Source organism: Panthera tigris, chromosome B3 (assembly GCF_018350195.1).
Source record: "Panthera tigris isolate Pti1 chromosome B3, P.tigris_Pti1_mat1.1, whole genome shotgun sequence".
Taxonomy (NCBI): Eukaryota; Metazoa; Chordata; class Mammalia; order Carnivora; family Felidae; genus Panthera; species Panthera tigris.
Window position 1 is genome coordinate 101,826,277 of NC_056665.1, and position 19,118 is coordinate 101,845,394.

Here is a 19,118-nt window from a genome sequence, read left to right on the forward strand (position 1 = left end):
GACTCTTAACTGTAGAGAACAAACTGATGGTTACCAGAGGGGCTGTGAGAAGGGAGAAGGGTGAAATAGGTGAAGGGGATTAAAAGCACACTTATCTGCTTATGATCTTAGTTACAAGGTAATGTTTTAAATATTTTAACTGCAATTATCAACTGGGAAACAGAACTGAGTAGAGAACTGTTGAATCATTGTACTATAACCTGAAACTAATATAACACTGTTAATTATATCTAATTTCAAATTTTTTTAAAAATTAAAAAAAAAAAAGATTTTGAGGTTGTGGAACTTGGTGCTAACTCACATACTTTTAAGAAATACAATCTATAGAAAAGTGTAACTTTAATTTTTCCAGTATATTTATTTTACTCACCGCAAGCATTTTCATTAAAAGTTCCTGTTGTTCTTTTATTGCTTGATTTTTACTACTTTCTTCATATTCATAACCATTTTTAGCTAAATAATCAAGGTGATTGTGAAATATAACGGAACGCCAAAATTGTTCCTACAAAAGGGAAAAAACTGCTTAGAGAAAACTATCAGGTTAATACCAGGCAAGTGTTAAATATTTATCTTAAGATAACAGTTTCTGAATAAAATATTTTTTGAAATATTCTTTCTATAGTTTATTTTATAATTCAAATTTTAATGTGATACCAAAGTTTGACTTTATCTTCTATCCTTAAAAAAAAAAGGGAATATAGTATTTTAAAGTTTCTTAGCTATCATAGTTAATGCTCAGAAAACTTGTTAAACTATTTTTTAAGAGACCGATTTGCTTCTTGGTTAGAGTAACTAATTGCAAGGTTTCAAATGACTTGATGGCACAAGGGTAGGACCATAGTGAGGCAAGCCTGGCGCCTAAGACACAAAATTTATGGAGGCCCACTCTCTCAGGCACTCAGCCCAACTCTGACAGTGAATGCCTTGCCCTAGTGAGGCCCTGATGATCATACTCATTTATCTCATAGACAAAACCCCTGGAAGTAGTGATGGCAATCAGTTACCCTGGTGGTAATAAGCAGTCCTCCCTCCCTGCTACAACTAATTATTTAATTATAAAGTAATGAGTAGTCAACAATGGTCATCAGGGTGATTTTTAAATGTCTACATCATAAGCAATGTATTATCAAATTCAGAGTGTCAAGGTAAGATTTCCACATACCTCCATTTGTCCTTTCTCTGTTGCAGTCTGACAATAAGGAAGCTTAAAGGATAATATAGCTACAGCAGGGCGTGGAAGGGTGGGAGGAAACCGAGAACCTTTACAAGGAATGCACCTGTCAGTAAAGAAAAACTCTCACCACAAAAATTTCCTCCAACATCATAAAAACTGTTAAAATATAAATTTTCCAAAAGTCAGTAACTTGGAATAATATTCCAATAGCTAGCTTAATAATAAACAATAACTCTTTTTTTAAAAAAAAAAAGTACTTTGGGGTACCTGGGTGGCTCGGTTGGTTAAGTGTCCAACCACTGGTTTTGGCTCAGGTCATGATCTCGCAGTTTGGGAGTTCAAGCCCCGCATCCAGCTCCGCGCTGACAACACGAAGCTGGCATTCTCTCCTTCTCCCCCCACACTTGTTCTTTCTCAAAATAAAAAAACTTAAAAAGTAAAGTACTTCAGGCCTGATTAGGTATAAAAATTAATCCCTCCCTCTGCATTTCAAAAATCCCTCTTTATATCAGCTTTATTAAACTATCACTTAAAGTGAAACAGGCCTGGGGCACCTGGGTGATTCAGTCGGTTAAGCATCCAACTCTTGATTCTGGTTCAGGTCATGATCTTGCAGTTTGTGAGTTTGAGCCCCACACTGGGCTTTGCACTGACAGTGTGAAGCCTGCTTGGGATTCTCTCCTTCTCTCTCTGCCCCTGCCTCACTCTCTCTTAAAATAAGTGAATGAACCTTAAAAAAAAAGAAAGTGAAATAGGTTCTCATCAGCTTTTCCTTAGCAAACTGCCCACTTTTAAAATACAGAAGCTGTGCCATAAATAGCTGTCATGGAATTCACATTATAAAACAGATCACCCAAGATAAGATACTGATGAAGCATATTCACTTTTGTCAGTCTTTTTACTGCTGGTAAAAAGTGTCAAACAAGAGAAAAAGATGGTGAAATGTCCAATACAGATGAGTGTCTATTACTAGATATTGGTGAGAGTGAAGCAGAAAGTCCAGTATCATTTAAAAGGTTATAATATATACCTGCTCTGCTAAATCAAAGGTTGCCTTACATGGTAATAAATAGCTTAGTGGGCAAGAACACTGTCTAAACCTTTTCTGACTAGGACATGTAAAGTATTTAAAGATGCCCCTCAGCATTAATACTAATGGAATTTATTAATTAAAAAGCATTCATTAATCACGGAATGATATATGCACATAGAATACTCTTTTAACTTATGTATTCCAAGTTATTTATAAGAAAACCACTGGAAAACCATACCTACACACTGTAAGTACCTTAGGCAAACTTTCTAGTTTTTATAGTCACTTTAAAATACAGTACAATGTTCAGTGCTTACTAATAACCACCCACTTAATTTATAGTACAGCCTTTTAGTCATGGCTTAAAGTCATGTCTTTCTTAAAGGGAAATACTATGTAGGTTTAAATTTTTTTTTTCGTAAGTATCTTCTCGTATTATCAAATGCCCACTAGAGAAGTTAAAAATTAAATAATGGCAGTACACAGGAATCTTTTTCAAACTACCCAGGTCCCCTTCCTAGTGAGATTTGAACACACCTTTTTGTTTTTGTGACCACACAATAAAAATACAAACATGTTTTTAGAGTTCCAATATTTTTGTTTATTTTATTGTTTTTTATTTAAGTTTTTATTTATTTTTGAGAAACAGAGCATGAGCTGGGGAGGAACAGAGAGAGAGGGAGACACAGAATTTGAAGCAAGCTCTAGGCTTAGTCAGCACAGAGCCCGAATGAACTTGTGAACTGTGAGATCATGACCTGAGCCAAAGTCGTACGCTCACCCGACTGAGCCACCCAGGTGCCCCCCCCCAATATTTTGAACATACAATCTCATTTCTTCTTCTTCCTCCCCTTTTATGAGTTCATATAAATCAGTGGTTTTCACCACACAATATGAGGTGGCAGTGTGAATACCTACAGTTTGAAAAATCTCTTGTGGCAATTCTGTCATTCACAAAAGCCAGTGGTTTATTAGTCATGCAAGATGAAAAAGGGCATGTGCATTCAGAAAAGGACAAGTCCAATTACATACACATATACGTATATTAACAAAATCAGAAAGGACATTGGGAGTAATCTTAATGCCTTAATATTATTTTTTCTATAAAAAGACATACTCTCTTGTGTAAAAACATTTTATAGCTCAAATACTTTACTGATTTAGTCATAGTAAGCAATTATCACTATAAAAACCTAGGATTTCATTAATAGTTTTTTAAAGCCACATTTATATCAAAGCAGAGTACTAATTCACATTTCTTATCCTTTTAGACTTGAAGTAAAAAGACCTGTTATCCATTAAGTGTCCCTTTCATGGATGAAGACGAAAAACAAACTCATTTGACTGCTAATTTGGTGGTTTTTGCCTACAATGAATGAGCTTCCTGGAAACTATGTGGCTAAACCATCTGGAGAAGATGTGAAAAAATAAACTACAGTTTACTAAGACAAAATTACTTTAATTCTTTTTCAAATAAACCATAAAACTTGTTCTCTTGTTAAAGAAAGAGTTGAAAACATATCCAACTGGAGACGCTTGGGCCAATATCCAGACTAAGCTTCCCCTCAGCAATGAGTTTTGCTTTGTGTTCTCGGTTGCATGGAGGAGACTTTGTTCACAACTTGTTTGGAGCGTTTACTCAGGAGTTGATAATGATTTTACTAGCCAACACTTCCTGGCTACTGACCTTATTTACCTTTGTGTAATATAGCACATATAGTCAGTACTATAACAAATGCTTGTTAAATGAACGAAACTCAAAAAAAAATTTTTGTCTTTAAGCATGTCAAATAACTCTTAAGAGCTTTCAAAAAGAAAAAAAAGATGTTTACAGAGAGCAAATTAGACACTACCACACAAAATTACTAACCTCTCAGTTATACGTTAACCAGTAGTGATCATGGAAAAAAAAAATCTTCAGTGGAAACAATAAAGACAATTTCTGCTAAAAAATTTGCTAGAACAGAGGTAGGAGTGATACTTCTACAGATTAGTAATTACTCATATTCATAATTAAAGGCAGGTGTTTTGTACTGATTCAAATGACATGTTTTTAATTCTTTTAATTATATCCCTAGGAGTTGAACAGCTAGGTCATATGGTAACTCTGTATTTAACTGTTTGAGGAACTGCCAAACTGTACCAGTTTATATCCCACCTAGCAATGTTTAGGGTTCCAATTTCTCCACATGCTCAACAGAACTTTCCATCTTTTGGGTGATAATCATTCTAGTGGGTATAAAGTGGAATCTTTGTGGTTTTGATTTGCATTTCCATAACTTACGATGCTAAATATGTTTTTATATGCTTATTAGCCATATGTGTATTTTCTTTTGAGAAGTGTCTATTCAAACACTTTGCCTATTTTTTAATTGAGTTGTCTTTTGAGTTACAAGAGTTCTTTATATACTCTGATACATAACTCTTATCACATAAATGATTTGCTTCACTGTTTAAAAAAATCTACATCATATTTTTTAATTTTTTTAAATGTTTATTTTTGAAAGAGAGAGAGCGAGCGTGAGCAGGAGAGGGGCAGAAAAAAGAGGGCAACAGAGAATTTGAAGCAGGCTCCAGGCTCTGAGCTGTCAGCACAAAGTCCAATGCAGGGCTCAAACTCATGAAGCCTGAGATCATGACTTGAGCCAAAGTTGGACACTTAACCAACTGAGCCACCCAGGCGCCCCTATATAGTATTCTAATGTATAGTTGTATATAATATTATTTCCCTATTCTTCTAGTAATGGAAATTTAGGGTTCCAATCTTTTGTCAATATCAACAATCTTACAATGTAGAAAATCTTTCACATGTATCATCATTCCCACATGTGCTAGCAGCAGTACTTCCTAAACTTTAATGTACACACGAATCACCTGAAGATCTTGTTAAAATGCAGGTTCTGATTCAGTAGGTCTGAAAGTGATGCCTGAGATTCAGCATTTCTAATAACTAAGCTCTCTGGTGATGCTGATGCTGCTGGTCCATGGATCACACTTTAAATAACAAGTACCAGTATGTCTGTAGGACAAATCCTAAGGCAGAATTATTGGATCAAAGAGCATATGCATTTCTAATTCTGGTAGTTCTTGACAAATTGCTTTCCAAAGGGATTGTAACCAATTTATACTCCCATCAGCAATTACAAACATGATTATTCCCCCATAGCCTCACCAAGAGTGTTATCAAATTTTCAGATTTTCCTCATTTGATAAGTAAAAAGAGAATTTTAGTTTTGATTTGTATTTACCTTATTTTGATATCATCTTTTTATATATTCAAGAGCCATTTTTATTTCCCTGATTACTTCCTTTCTTGGAAGTCTTCACTTACAGCTTCTGTGATATGACCCTCAAGTGATTTTTCTCTTACTTGCTTAGCTAATAGTCCTCTTCCTCATTCAAAAGCTACGTGTTCCAATATCTGATCTCTAAATGTTGGAATTTTTTTTTAATGTTTATTTATTTTGATAGATAGAACACTCGTGCATAAGTGAGGGAGGGGTAGAGAGAGAGGGAGAGAGAGAATCCCAAGCAGGCTCCACGCTCAGGGGTGAGATATGGAGCTCGATCTCACAACCATGAGATCATGAACTGAGCCGAAATCAAGAGTTGGATGCTTAACCAATTGAGCCACCCAGATGCCCCTCTAAATGTTGAAATTTCTAAGTGTTGGAATCTGTGACCTTTTTTTGTTACTTTCTTCTATGTGATCTCACTTATTACTATGACTTTAAATACCTTCTATATTCTGGTGATTCCCAAATTTATATCTTAGAATAATGTATTCTAGTATCTTCTTGATATCTCCATTTGGACATTTTGCAGGCAATTCAAACTTAACACAGCCAAGAAAGAAATTGTTTTTATCTCTCTTATTTCTATAAATGGAATGACTATCCGTCTAGTTGCTTTAATTGGAAACATGGGTGTCATTATTGAGTCTTCTCCATCACTACCAACCCCCAACCTACCAGAAAATCCTGTTTCTTTTTCTTTTTTAAGTTTACTTATTTGTTTTGTGAGAGAGAGTGTGCAAGCAGGGGAGGGGCAGAGAGAGAGAGAGAGAGAGAGAGAGAGAGAGAGAGAGAGAGAGAATCCCAAGCGGGTTCTGCACTGTCAGCAGGGAGCCCTACGCGGGGCCTGAACTCACAAACCGTAAGATCATCACCTGAGCCAAAATCAAGAGTCAGACACTTAACTGACTGAGCCATCCAGGCGCCCCAGTCCTACTGTTTCTATCTCAAATCTGGTTCCCATTAATTTCTGCTGCCCCCACACTAGTTCCAGCCGTACTTATAGCTCACTTAGATGACTGCAAAATCCTCCTTAGTGTTTCTCAATGAAGGCACTGATAGCATTTGGGAATGACAATCTGTAGTTGAGCAGGACCATTCTGCACACTGCAAGATGTTTGACAGTGCTGGCCCCAGTTCTCTAAATGCCAGGGTAACCCCAAATCATTGTGACAGCTATAAATAATACCCCACATTTCTCACATCTCCAAACATCCCCACAGAAAGCAGGATAAATCCCCTGGGTGAAAACTTGTCTCCCTACTTTCAATCTTACCTCTGCCAATCCATTTGCCACATATAGTTTCTTTTTATAGTATAAATCAGATTACATCATTCCCCAGATAAAACCCTTGAATGGCTTCATGACACAACTTCAAATAAAATATTAACTTCTCTGTATGGTCTATAATGCAGCCTGGTCTAACTTTCTGAGATCATGCCTCTCACCAATCCTTGCTTCTTGTATGCTGTTCACATTTACATCCTTTAATTCTTTAAACATACCTAGTTCTTTCCGATCTGTGGTCCTTTATACATGCTGTCTATTCTGCAATGATCATTTGTCACTTCACTCTTTCCTAACAGACTTCCTGGCCTCGAGTCTCATTTTAAATACTACCTCTATTAAGAGTCTTATGTGATGATGCTACCTAGAATGTGTCCTTCTGTTATTCTCCACCATGGGTCTGCTCAGATTAATTTATGGTATTTATCTCAAGGAGTAATTAACATTTACTTGTTTCTGTTATCTGTCTCCCCAATCAGTCTATAAGCTCCATGAAAGCAGAGATCTCTTTGTTCACCAAGTACCTACTCAATGGCCCTGCCAGTTGTTTAGACCAAAAACACATCAGGTTTCAAAAGAGAGAAAAGTATCTAATACAATACTGAATAGGGACTATACGGATTGAGAGTTTTACACTATGAGTCAACTACTACATTTCTACTAGCCCTCTGCCTGGTGACAAAAATTGAGCCTTATAAAAAATCTCAAAAAGCCACTAAATTATTCAATTCTAAATCACAGTTTAAAGTTAAAGGCAGAGGGGCACCTGGGTGGCTCAGCTGGTTGAGCATCCAACTTCAGCTCAAGTTATGATGTCACAGTTTTTGTGAATTCCAGACCCATATCTGGCTTCATGCTGGATAGTGCAAAGCCTGCTTCTGATTCTCTGTCACCCCTTTCTTCACCCCTCCCTCACTGTGTGTGCTGTCTCAAATAAACATTAACAAAAAAAAAAAAAAAAAAAAAAAATTAAAAAATAAAATAAAAGGCTGCAATAAAAGATGAAATGCCACATTTAACCAGAACTCTCTTCCCCATCTGGCTGAAATAATACTACAGTCACACTAATATGCTTAATTTCTATTTAGTTTAAGTCCAGCAATCAGTTGCAAACCTCAAAATGAATATAAACCAATTTCTAATTTAGTGAATATGGAAAGCAAATAAATGAACTAAGGTGAAAGAGCAAAAAAAAAAAAAAATTAAATACCTTTAAAGAGTACAAAACAAAAAATTTCAAAGTACTTTTTAAAAAAGAATCAACTAAGCATTTTGTAATAGCCCACCTCAGTTGCTGGGGGTTTTCATGGATACCAACCACCCAGTAGTGATCAGATTTTCCTTTACAGTGTTCTCTTGTGTTACATACAGGAGTCCATGTATTACCAAGCCCTCTGTTAAGCATTCGAACAATGCCTTCTGAATCCACATAACAGGGGGTACCTATACACCAAAAGAAAAAGAAATCACCTGGAGACACAGCTACATGTTTGTTAAATAAATCCTATTTCAAAAATACATACCAATGATTCAACTTTCAGTTCAAAAGCAAAAAATAAAACAAGGCGAATAATTCAAGATTATTTCCCACAAAACTTAATTAGCTACACAGAATAAGCTCTAACTGAATGGAAGAAAAAAACCTGCCCGTGATAGGACTAAAATTTACTCAAGAGAATAAGCTGATAGTTTCAGTGAGAACTATGCCACCTGCTGGAATATAGCAATATTTTTAAAAGCCAATTTCAATAAAAATGTTAAGTTCTGAATCTGAAGTTTTGCTGGTTATGAAAGACTTAGAAAAACAACCAGAACCTAATGTACCATGATGATGTAGAGAAATTTGCCTTTAGTACTCTTCTTCCTCTTGTTCTTTCTTGGCCTTGTCATTGTGTTCCCCAACTCCTAGGTAAGCTATTCTGTTTCCCACTTACTCTGCCCCCATCTCAGGAAGTGCATAGCATTATTCCCCAATTATCCCTTTTATCTGTGACTTCACACACCTCTCACTCTGCAAGCAGCAGTTATCCTTAAGTCTAGATCTGATTAGTAATTGGCGGAAAAAAAATAAAGACATATAAATGGAAGTTACAAATGGTCACATGATTAGAACATAAATGACCAATAATATCCCACTAGAAAACACATCCAGAAATGGTTGATTTTTAATATAATTTACTGTCAAATTTGCTGGCATACAGTGTGTACAATGTGCTCTTGGTTTTGGGGGTAGATTCCCATGATTCATCACTTACATACAACACCCAGTGCTCATCCCAACAACTGCCCTCCTCAATGTCCACCACCCATCTTCCCCTCTCCCCTACCCCTCCCTCAACCCTCAGTTTGTTCTCTGTGTCCAAGAGTCTCATGGTTTGCCTCCCTCCCTCTCTGTTCAGAAATGTAAAAGACAAACTGGAGTTTCCAATAATATAAGTGAAGGGCAAGAATCTCCAATAGAAATAATATTTTAGCTAGGAGACAGGGCTAAATAAGGTATTTCAAATCATCATCAGTTATAAGCCACTAATAAATGAATCTATAAATGTAATTTTTAATTTCTTAGTGCTACATGAGGAAATGGAAAAAGTGAATTTATTAAACCAAATATATCCAAAATATTATCATCTTAACATGTAATCAATATAAAAGAATTACTGAAATTTTTTACTTTCTTTTTTTAAATTAAGCCTTCAAAATTCTGAGAGTATTTTATACTTATAGCACATCTCAGTTTAGATTAGCCACATGTGACTTGGTTACTGTAGTGGATAGTGCAGCTATAGAAATTTTCTATTTTCTGTGTAGAATCTTCAGGAAAAGCCACAACTTCACCACTGATTTGTATCTCCTCCTTGGTACCCATAACAAACTTTTAGAGAAATATATTTCTCTCTTTGTAAGTTTTCTAACCAGAATTCACATGAAGAACAGATCTTATACATAAAATAATGGCTACCTTGCCTAACAATTCCAGTTTCCCACTGCCAACATAATTAAGAAATTTAAACATATAATATAGACATTTATCTTTAAAAATTAATTAGGAGTAAAACAATGGAACAATTTCTACTGGAAAAATGTTTTTAATATAAACAAATGAGTTTATCTTGCCTTCAGCTGAAAATCCAACCCACACTATGTAGGATTTCCTCGTAAGAGGAAGAGGATCACCATGTAAAATTTGCTTTTTCTTTTTCCCCAGCTCTAGCAGTTGAACTCCAAGGCACTGATCACCATCAAATCCTGTACCTAGTGAGAAAATATAAATATAAATCAGGTATCAAAGGTTATTTAGCTATAATGCAGTCTAAAGTACTTTCTGTGACTTGAAATGATTTTGTGATAAATTCTTAGATTAACTAGCACTACTTTTTATGGATAACCCACCTGACTGACATATCATTCAGGTATTAGAATACTATATTACATGGACTACTTATATAAAGTAATATTAAGAGGTAATTCATTCACTCAAATATTTACAAGAGCTTATATATGCCGGGTATTGGGGCTACAATGGTAAAGAAAATGAAGTCACACTGTTCTCATGAAATTCATATTCAGGTAAGAGAAGACTAATTTTTAAAAAGAAAAAAATGCTAAGTGTCTCCAAAGAGTTAAAAGAATAATATGATACACAGCGTTACACTGAATGGTTACCTTAGATTAGACAAAGGTGGCCTCTTTGAGAAAGTGAAATTTAGCTGAGACATAAAATTGCAAGTTGGAGGGGTGCCTGGGTGGTTCAGTAGGTTAAGCGTCCAGCTCAGGTCATGTTCTCATGGTTTGAGTCTGAACCCTGCATTGGGCTCTGTGCTGACAGCTCAGAGCCTGGAGCCTGCTTCAGATTCGGTGTCTCTCTCTCTCTCTCTGCCCCTCCCCTGCTCGTGCTCTGTCTCTCTCTCTTAAGAATAAATAAGCATTTAAAAAAATGCATGCTGAAGCCAGCCATCCAAAGGTCGGGGGGGGGGAGCACTATAGTAAACAGAAGGAACAGCTAATGAAAAGATCCTAAGATAGGGACAAGCTTGGTAAATTTGAAGAATACAAAGAAGCTAGTATTGCTAGAATGAGTAACAAGAAAAAGTGGCAACAGATGAGGTTCAAGAGGCAAGCAAAGGTCAGATCATGTAGGACCCTGCTGGCTGTGATGAAAAGCTTGATTTTTATTCTAAAGCAATGGAAAGTCAGAAAACCTTGAGAAGGATGTGTTCTGACTTTATGTTTTTAAAAAATCACTTAGGTTGCCAGGTGGAGAATGGATTGTGGAAGGCAAGGATTGAACCTGACAAGCTAGTTACGGGACAACTACAATAGTCCAAGAGAAGACATCTGGGTTGAACTGGGGTTTCAGTGGAAGAGATGAAAACAGAGGGTTTGGAATGTGTTATTTCATAGAACTGACATGATGGGGTTGACATGGGGAGTAAGGGAAAGAGAAAATTTCATGATAACTCTTACATTTCTGCCTTGAGTGGCTGGATTAATAGTATGGTATTTACTCAGATGGAGAAAACTAAGTGAAAGGCAAGGTGGAAGGGAAAAAAAAAAACCAAAGGTTTTATTGTGACCAAGTTTGAAATGCATATCAAAACTCTACCAAGAGATTTCAAGTAGCCACTGGATATGTAAGTCTGTAGACACAAGGAGAGGGCAGGGCTGGTGATATTAATTTATAAGTCACGGACATACAGATGTATTTAAAGCCATAGGCCTTGAGGACATAACCCAGGGTAGTTTCTCAAACTGCATTTTTGAGCCACGAGTCATGAAATCAGTTTAAAGTTGCAAATAGCATTTAAAGAAAACTGAAATCAAAGAGTACATATTGTCCATGAGACTTCTGTAGCTACATTTACAGATATGTATAGATTAGCAAAATAGAGCATATTTCTTACTAGGGCTAAGCAGCCAAAAGACTGAAAGCTCCTCATCTAGAGAGGGTACTAGAGAAGAGGGATTGTGACAGAGTCCTGGAGCACTCCAGCTAAGAGGATGGCATAGGAGGAGCAGCTAGTGGAAGAGCTGAAGGAGTTACCAGTAAGAAAAACATCAGGAGTGATGTCACAGAATCCAAGAAAATAAAGTTTTGGGTGGGGAATGGGTAAAATAGGTGATGGGGATTAAGAAGTACATTTCTCATGATGAGCACTGGGTGATGTATGGAATTACTGAATTACTATATTGTACACCCGAAACTAACAAAACACTATTTTAACTATACTGGAATTACAATTTTTAAGAAAAGAAAGCATTTCTGATGGAATTACCAAAAAATAAGCATAAAAAGATTATTGGTAATCTTTTTTTTTTTTTAAGTAAGCTCTGGACCCAACATGGGGCTTCAACTCATGGCCCTGAAACGAAGATCCCATGCTCTACCTACTGAACCAACCAGCTGCCCCATATCAATAACCTTGAAAAAAATCAGTCTTCAAACAGTGGTGGGGACTAAGGACACAGTATAAGGTGAGGAAAAGGAAGCAGCAACTTTTTAGTCATATTCAAACTGTCTTGGTCTTGCACACTGGAAGTTACTTTATTTTTTTTTTTTTTGAGGTATTTAAATGCTGAAAATTCTTATGAGATATAGACATGGAAGTAACTAGTCAAGTTCTACCTTGGAATTCTTTCTAGAATATAGTTTTTCTATAAATAAAATATTTTCATTCCTACTAGTGAATACAACAAAATTCTGTACATTCATAGATTACACAGATTCAAATGCTAAAATGAATGCAAAAGGATGTATATAATCCAAAACAAAGTATGAGAAAGACAAAGAAAGCTCAAGTAATTTTCATTTTACTTCAAGTCATGGCAAGATCATAAAAGACTAGAAAAAAAATCTACCTCTATGATAAACAATGAAAAGCTGTTCTCCATGTCCTGCCATTGATACTACAGGCCCAGGAAGACTGAAGACCTCTTTTTGAACACCTCCAATAGTGAATAATCGAAGGAGCAAGGCACTAGTGGCAGCAGCTGCCCATCCCAGACCAAGACATATGGCTTCAATATCTTCATTCTGAGGCATGTCTACTATCCACTCTTTGCTTGAGTCCCAAGAACTAAAGTGCAGGCAGTGAAGCTTGCTATAAATTAAAATAAGACAGAAACAATCAAACGTTCCTATTTGATGTTTTATATATATGAAGCTAATCATGATACCCAGTGACAAAAACCAAATAATTTTTCTTTTAAACATAAATGGTACAAAAATAGCTTTGAAATATTTATGAAATATCCTTAAAATGGAATGTATTAAAACCATTAACAGTCATGTTACTGAAGAATACTTAAAAATACAGGAAAATGCTCACAACATAATGTTAAATGAAAACAGGCAGACTAAAATCTGCAGAGTATGATCGATCCTAGGTTGCAAATACACAGACAAATCACAACTAAATTTTTAAAAAGGGAAGAAACATCAAAATGTTAGTTCTTTCACTGTAAAAAAAATTTAATACAGGAAAACAAAGGAAGAAAGGAAATACAATCACATATAATCCCACCAGCTAGATCACCAACCACTGCTAACAATCTGATGTTTCCAGTCTTTCTTATTTACATTTATTTATATTTATACATACACACACACACACACACACACACGAAAGTTATTAAGGTTAAACTTGGGAATGCAGATATTACAGTATTCAGAACCAGAGGCAGTACTGATTTACTGAAGAGTAATTTTAAATTCAATTTTAAAATGAAAAGTAACATTGTATTCAGCTGTGAAATAATATACCCAGGAAAACAAAGAAAAAGATATCTGGAAAAAAACTGTACATGGAAATAAATGTTCTATTTATGTAAGATTCTGAGTCAGAGACACGGAGTCAACAGTGGTTTCTATTAGTAAACTGATTTAATTCAATAATGAAGTATAGAGTGGATTTTACAATGTATAAATTAGGAAACCAATTAAAATGTATTTGTTAGACTCTAATGCATACTCAATCACCCATGTATCTCATTAAAATGCAGATTCTGATTTAGAAAGTCTGGGGTGGGGTCTGAAATTCTGTTTTCAATAAGCTTCCAGGTGACCCATGCCCCTAATTTGTGAACTACACTTTGAGCAGCAAGAAGCTAATGTATCCAATCAGAAAGATTTTAATTTCAAATCACCTCAGAGTCAGTAAAAAACTACGATCAAGTGTATAAGCACTACAATCTGCTGAAGAAGAGAGATCAGGAGAGGGTAATCTGGCTGAAATAACAGAAAGTTAAGTAAAAATGTTTTTTCTTCTTTAAAAAAAAAAAGGATTCAGCCTCTACTGCTTCTCCACCATAATTTTTTTGTCTATTTTTCCAAATATCATTCTCCCCCCTTCTTTTTTTAAAGAAGTTTCAAGGGGTGCCTGGGTGGCTCAGTCCATTAGGCGTCTGACTTCGGCTCAGGTCATGATCTCACAGCTCGTGAGTTGGAGCCCCGCGTCGGGCTCTGTGCTGACAGCTCAGAGCCTGGAGCCTGCTTTGGATTCTGTGTCTCCCTCTCTCTCTGCCCCTCCCCCGCTTGTGCTCTGTCTCTCTCGGTCTCTCAGAAATGAATAAATGTAAAAAAAAAAAAAAAACCCAAAATAGCGAAGTTTCTAATCTAATTATAGTGACAAAAAAACCCAAAACCAACAAACAAAAAACCCAGGTGACAAAAAAATTGTCCAAGGAAAGTACTGGATTAACTGTCTGGGGATACAAGAACATTTTGGGTGATAAAAAATAATTTTGAGGGACGCCCGGCTGTCTCAGTTGATACAGCGTATGACACTTGGTCTTGGGTTGTGGGTTCAAGCACTACACTGGGTATAGGGAACTCCTTAAAAATAAAATCTTAAAAGAAAAACCTTTTTTGATTGGGACAGTGGTTATCTGAATATATACACATTCGTTAAACTCATCAAACTGTACACCTAAAATGGGTGCATTTTATCGTACATAAATTATACTAATAAAGTAAATCTAAAAAGGACAGGGATTTATACAAAAAGAAATCTAGAAGGATACACATCAAACTGTTAACAGTGGTTATGTCTGACAGAATTCTGGGGGGACTTTTTCTTCCTAAAAATTCTGTACTGCTTAAGAATGTTTGTTTAAAATTCATATGTATTATTCTTGTAATGCTAATGAAACACAGTAACAATATAAAAAATAGCCCCATTTCTCTTGCAATTACAAACTGTCATACCTTCATTTGTAGTTAGAGAATGTAAGTGAGGGGACAATTAGGCAAAAACAGACATGTTCTGAGGTCTTATGTATGAAACACTTCTATATCTAACAACTCAGCAGTGACGAATTCTTCCTAATAATCTTGAATTTACCTTGCTAGTTCATCCGAGCTTTCACATGCCAACAAAATAGCTTCATGAGAAAGATCTGCTACTGTGTAATTCAAAGTGTTTGATAAATGTGTTGCATGGTGTATGGAGGTATCATGGAACTCCACATCTATGGCATTGTCTTGTTCATCATTATAGCAGCGAATAATTCCAATAGAGTTCCACACCTACAAGCATTAAGGTTAAATACAAGCTTGAGAAAAATTAAAAGGTCCTAGGATCAGTAGACTAAACTACAAATTAACAAATACTATAATTCAGTTTGTATCGAAATTTAAGTTATGGGAACAACCACAGCTCATCTACCTTTAAATAGTTTCAAGTAAGAGTAGTGACATCAGGACTACAATTATTATCTACTCTTTTCATGAGAAGAAGGCACATACTTATTTATTAGCAAATGGAGTATTCCATTTAATATTTTAAAAATTATACTACTGCCATAAAAAAATACAATTTTGTACAACCAAACCATTAAATTCCCCAAAAGAAATATTTCAAAACTGTATTTACTTATAAATACAGACATAAATGACAGCATATTTTCCTGTTCCAACTAACTGGCTTAAATTATAAGAATAAATATATACATTTTAAAGCAACATAAATTGATACCATTTAGAAAACTTATCTTCCATCTATGTACACTACAGGTTCACACTAGGCCCTAGTGTTTCCTTTCCTCTACCACAAATAACTATACATAAAACAGTTGACAATGAAAAATTAAGACCTATTACTTGATGATGATTACTGACTGCAACAAAAAGTCTTATTAAAATAAAACATCAACTTTAATATTTACCTACAAATTTATGCCAGGTGGATACCAGGCAAAGTCCTCAGTGGAAAACCTCAAATAACCAACAAATAAAAATATTAAACTTTTTAACTCTCAAGCTTAAAATAAAAAGCTAATATATTCACTTATCCATTTTAGAATTTTTTTTTTTTTAATTTCTTGTTTTTTATTTTCTTTAATTTTTGAGACAGAGAGAGACAGAGCATGAGCAGGGGAGGGGCAGAGAGAGAGGGAGACACAGAATCTGAAGCAGGCTCCAGGCTCTGACCTGTCAGCACAGAGCCCAACACAGGGCTCAAACTCACAGACTGTGAGATCATGACCTGAGCTGAAGGCGGACGCTTAACCAAGTGAGCCACCCAGGCACCCCTAGAAATATATTCTTAATGCCTACTGTGCCATACCTTGCTCTTTTTTTAAGTTTATTTATTTTTGAGAGAGAGAGAAAGTGCGAGTTGGAGAGGGGCAGAGAGAGAGAGGAAAAGAGAGAGAATCCCAAGCAGGCTTCCACATTGTCAGCATAGAGCCCAATGTGGGGCTCGAACCCACAAATAGAACCATGAGATGTGACCTGAGCCAAAGTTGGATGCTTAACCGACTGACCCACCCAGGCGCCCCATACCTTGTTCTAAGTGCTATCAATAAACAAAACAGAAACATCTCTTATCCTTTGGAGTTTACATTCCAGTGGGATGGATGGGGAAAAGAGGCAGAGAGGTTTTTTTTCCATAGCACTTATCACTTTCTAATATATCATACTAAGAGTTGTCTTCTAAAAAACATCTTCTCACTAGTGTTTTGGAATCAGTATAAACTATTATATAAAAATTAATATGAGAAATAAAGTTTGGAAGTATAACCAAGAGGTACTGCAAGATATACAGTCATATTAACTTTATGTTCATTTTGTCACTCTGCAAAGCAGAATTTTATTTAACATAATAAGGTTGAAATAAGATTAAAACTGAATTAACCATAAAAAAATAAACCACAAAATTCTGTACCAAAGTGCTGTAGGCCAGTTAATCAAGGTTTTTAAAAATGTTTTTTACCAAACAGAATTAACTATATTGAGAAAAAATTCTTAAAGGTAAAAGAATATATAATATAATATAATATAATATAATATAATATAATATAATATAACATAATATGTAACATAAAACTATTTTGAAGTTAAGTGTAGATCCAAAGCTTACCATGAATCTATGAGTGAGATGCACGGGTGTAGAACCTGACTGGAATGGCTTTTGCCGGGGAGTTGGCATCGGCCCATCATAAAATGGCCTTTGGGACGTTACAAGTGGTAGATTATGAATGCTGTCTGCCTGATCATCTTCCTCCTCCTCCTTGAGAAGATTAGAACCAGTTTTTAACATTGTAACATCTAGAAAACAAAGAATTATAATTAGAGAATCATAAATACCAATGACCTAAAAAAAAAAAAAAGCATTATAAAATCCAAATAACATTTTCCGTTCATACTTAATAATATTAACATACTATCTGCCTCCTCCACTGTGTTAATGTTTACAGCGATGGTGCAAAAACAGTAGAGGGTAAAACTGTTGGTGCTATGACATAAATCCAGGCAGCGGCACCAATCTGTATTAGCAGTCGACTCACTGTTAACCACCACTCAATTGCAGTAAAAATATCAATTCTGTTAAACCCTAATCTTTGCACAGATTTTTAAAAAATGTTCTCTGCTAAAATGAGAAGTGTGTATGAAGACGTGTGATGTCTGCCTCAGAAAAAAAGAAACCATTTGTACAAATGAGTTGTAAGCTGAACTGTTGATTTTCTCATGGAACACCATTTTTACTTGAAAGAATGCCAGATAAAGTATGATTATGCTGACTTTGGTATTTTGGTCAACATTTTCTTGAAAATAACGAAGTAGGCTGGTCATTTAAGAAAAATAACTGACACAATTTGTTGCCAATGATAAAATTTGAGTTTTCAAGCAAGAATCAGAAAACTTTTACCTGCCACCATGAGCTTGACTGCTTCCTAATATTTAAAAACTTCTGACAAGATTGGTGATGATACTAACAAATACAATCCTAGATAACGTATCAGTATTACAAAGGCCTGCAAACCTCAGTGAATCAGTATTTTCTAAATTACCAATGCATGTATCTCAAAATCAAACATGGTAAACTAAAAGATCCATTCAAGTCAGACCAATGGATCTTAATATAATATAGTTGGAAAGTTCACTGGAGAGTTTTCAGATTCCACACTGCAAATAATCTTTATGAAATGATCACTTGTTGAGTTTTGGTACAGTAGCAAAGGATATCCACAATTATTTCAATAGGCTATTGAAATACTTCCTTTTCAAATTACATGTTTGTGTTGAACCTGAATATTCTTCACATACTTTAAGCAATTAAGCAAAACAACACGTATGTCAGTAGAACGAATTCTGAAGCATGAAAGAATTCAGTTATCTTCTATTCCAGACATGGAATAAATTTTCAAAAGAGTAAAATAAATGCCACTTTTCTTATTAAGTTTTTCATTTGAAATGTTACTTATGTTTACATACATACATACGTAATAAATAAAAATTTAAAAAGTAAATAAATATATTTAAATTTTGTTTTAATTTCTAACATGGTAAATAAATATATTTAAATTTTGTTTTAATTTCTAACATGGTAAATAACAGTATATAAATTCCATAAATAATTCTCTTTGGGGTCCACAAAAGTTTTTAAGAATGTAATAAACTCTGCAGACCAAATATTCAAGGACTCCAGTCCTATAAAACCCTATATGATTTAAATGTAGCAAAATTTACCGCCATAAAATGGTATTTGGCATTTTACTTGACAATGTTCAAATGTGCTATTTTAGCAGTTTATTTGAAGGTTTTTTTACTGTAACATCAATTTCCTTAACAGACACTATTATTCGTATTACTTTTTTTTTTTTTTTTAACGTTTATTTATTTTTGAGACAGAGAGAGACAGAGCATGAATGGGGGAGGGGCAGAGAGAGAGGAAGACACAGAATCGGAAGCAGGCTCCGAGCCATCAGCCCAGAGCCCGACGCGGGGCTCCAACTTGCAGACCGCGAGATCGTGACCTGAGCTGAAGTCGGACACTTAACCGACTGAGCCACCCAGGCGCCCCTCGTATTACTTTTTATGAAAAAATTTTT

At 35.3% G+C, this 19,118-nt stretch overlaps 1 protein-coding gene across 2 annotated transcripts in view; it reads right to left on the reverse strand.

Moving 5' to 3' along the window:
• Positions 1-19,118, reverse strand: part of WDHD1 (WD repeat and HMG-box DNA binding protein 1) — a 66,131-nt gene that overhangs the window by 18,086 nt on the left and 28,927 nt on the right. For both annotated transcript variants that reach the window (XM_007083326.3, XM_042989742.1), the window contains exons 12-18: positions 17,147-17,334; positions 15,128-15,312; positions 12,645-12,886; positions 9,903-10,040; positions 8,075-8,231; positions 1,163-1,277; positions 371-502 (exon numbers count right to left, since the gene is read on the reverse strand). In XM_007083326.3, the coding sequence (XP_007083388.2) occupies positions 371-502; positions 1,163-1,277; positions 8,075-8,231; positions 9,903-10,040; positions 12,645-12,886; positions 15,128-15,312; positions 17,147-17,334 (1,157 nt within the window). The remainder of the gene's footprint in view (positions 1-370; positions 503-1,162; positions 1,278-8,074; positions 8,232-9,902; positions 10,041-12,644; positions 12,887-15,127; positions 15,313-17,146; positions 17,335-19,118) is intronic.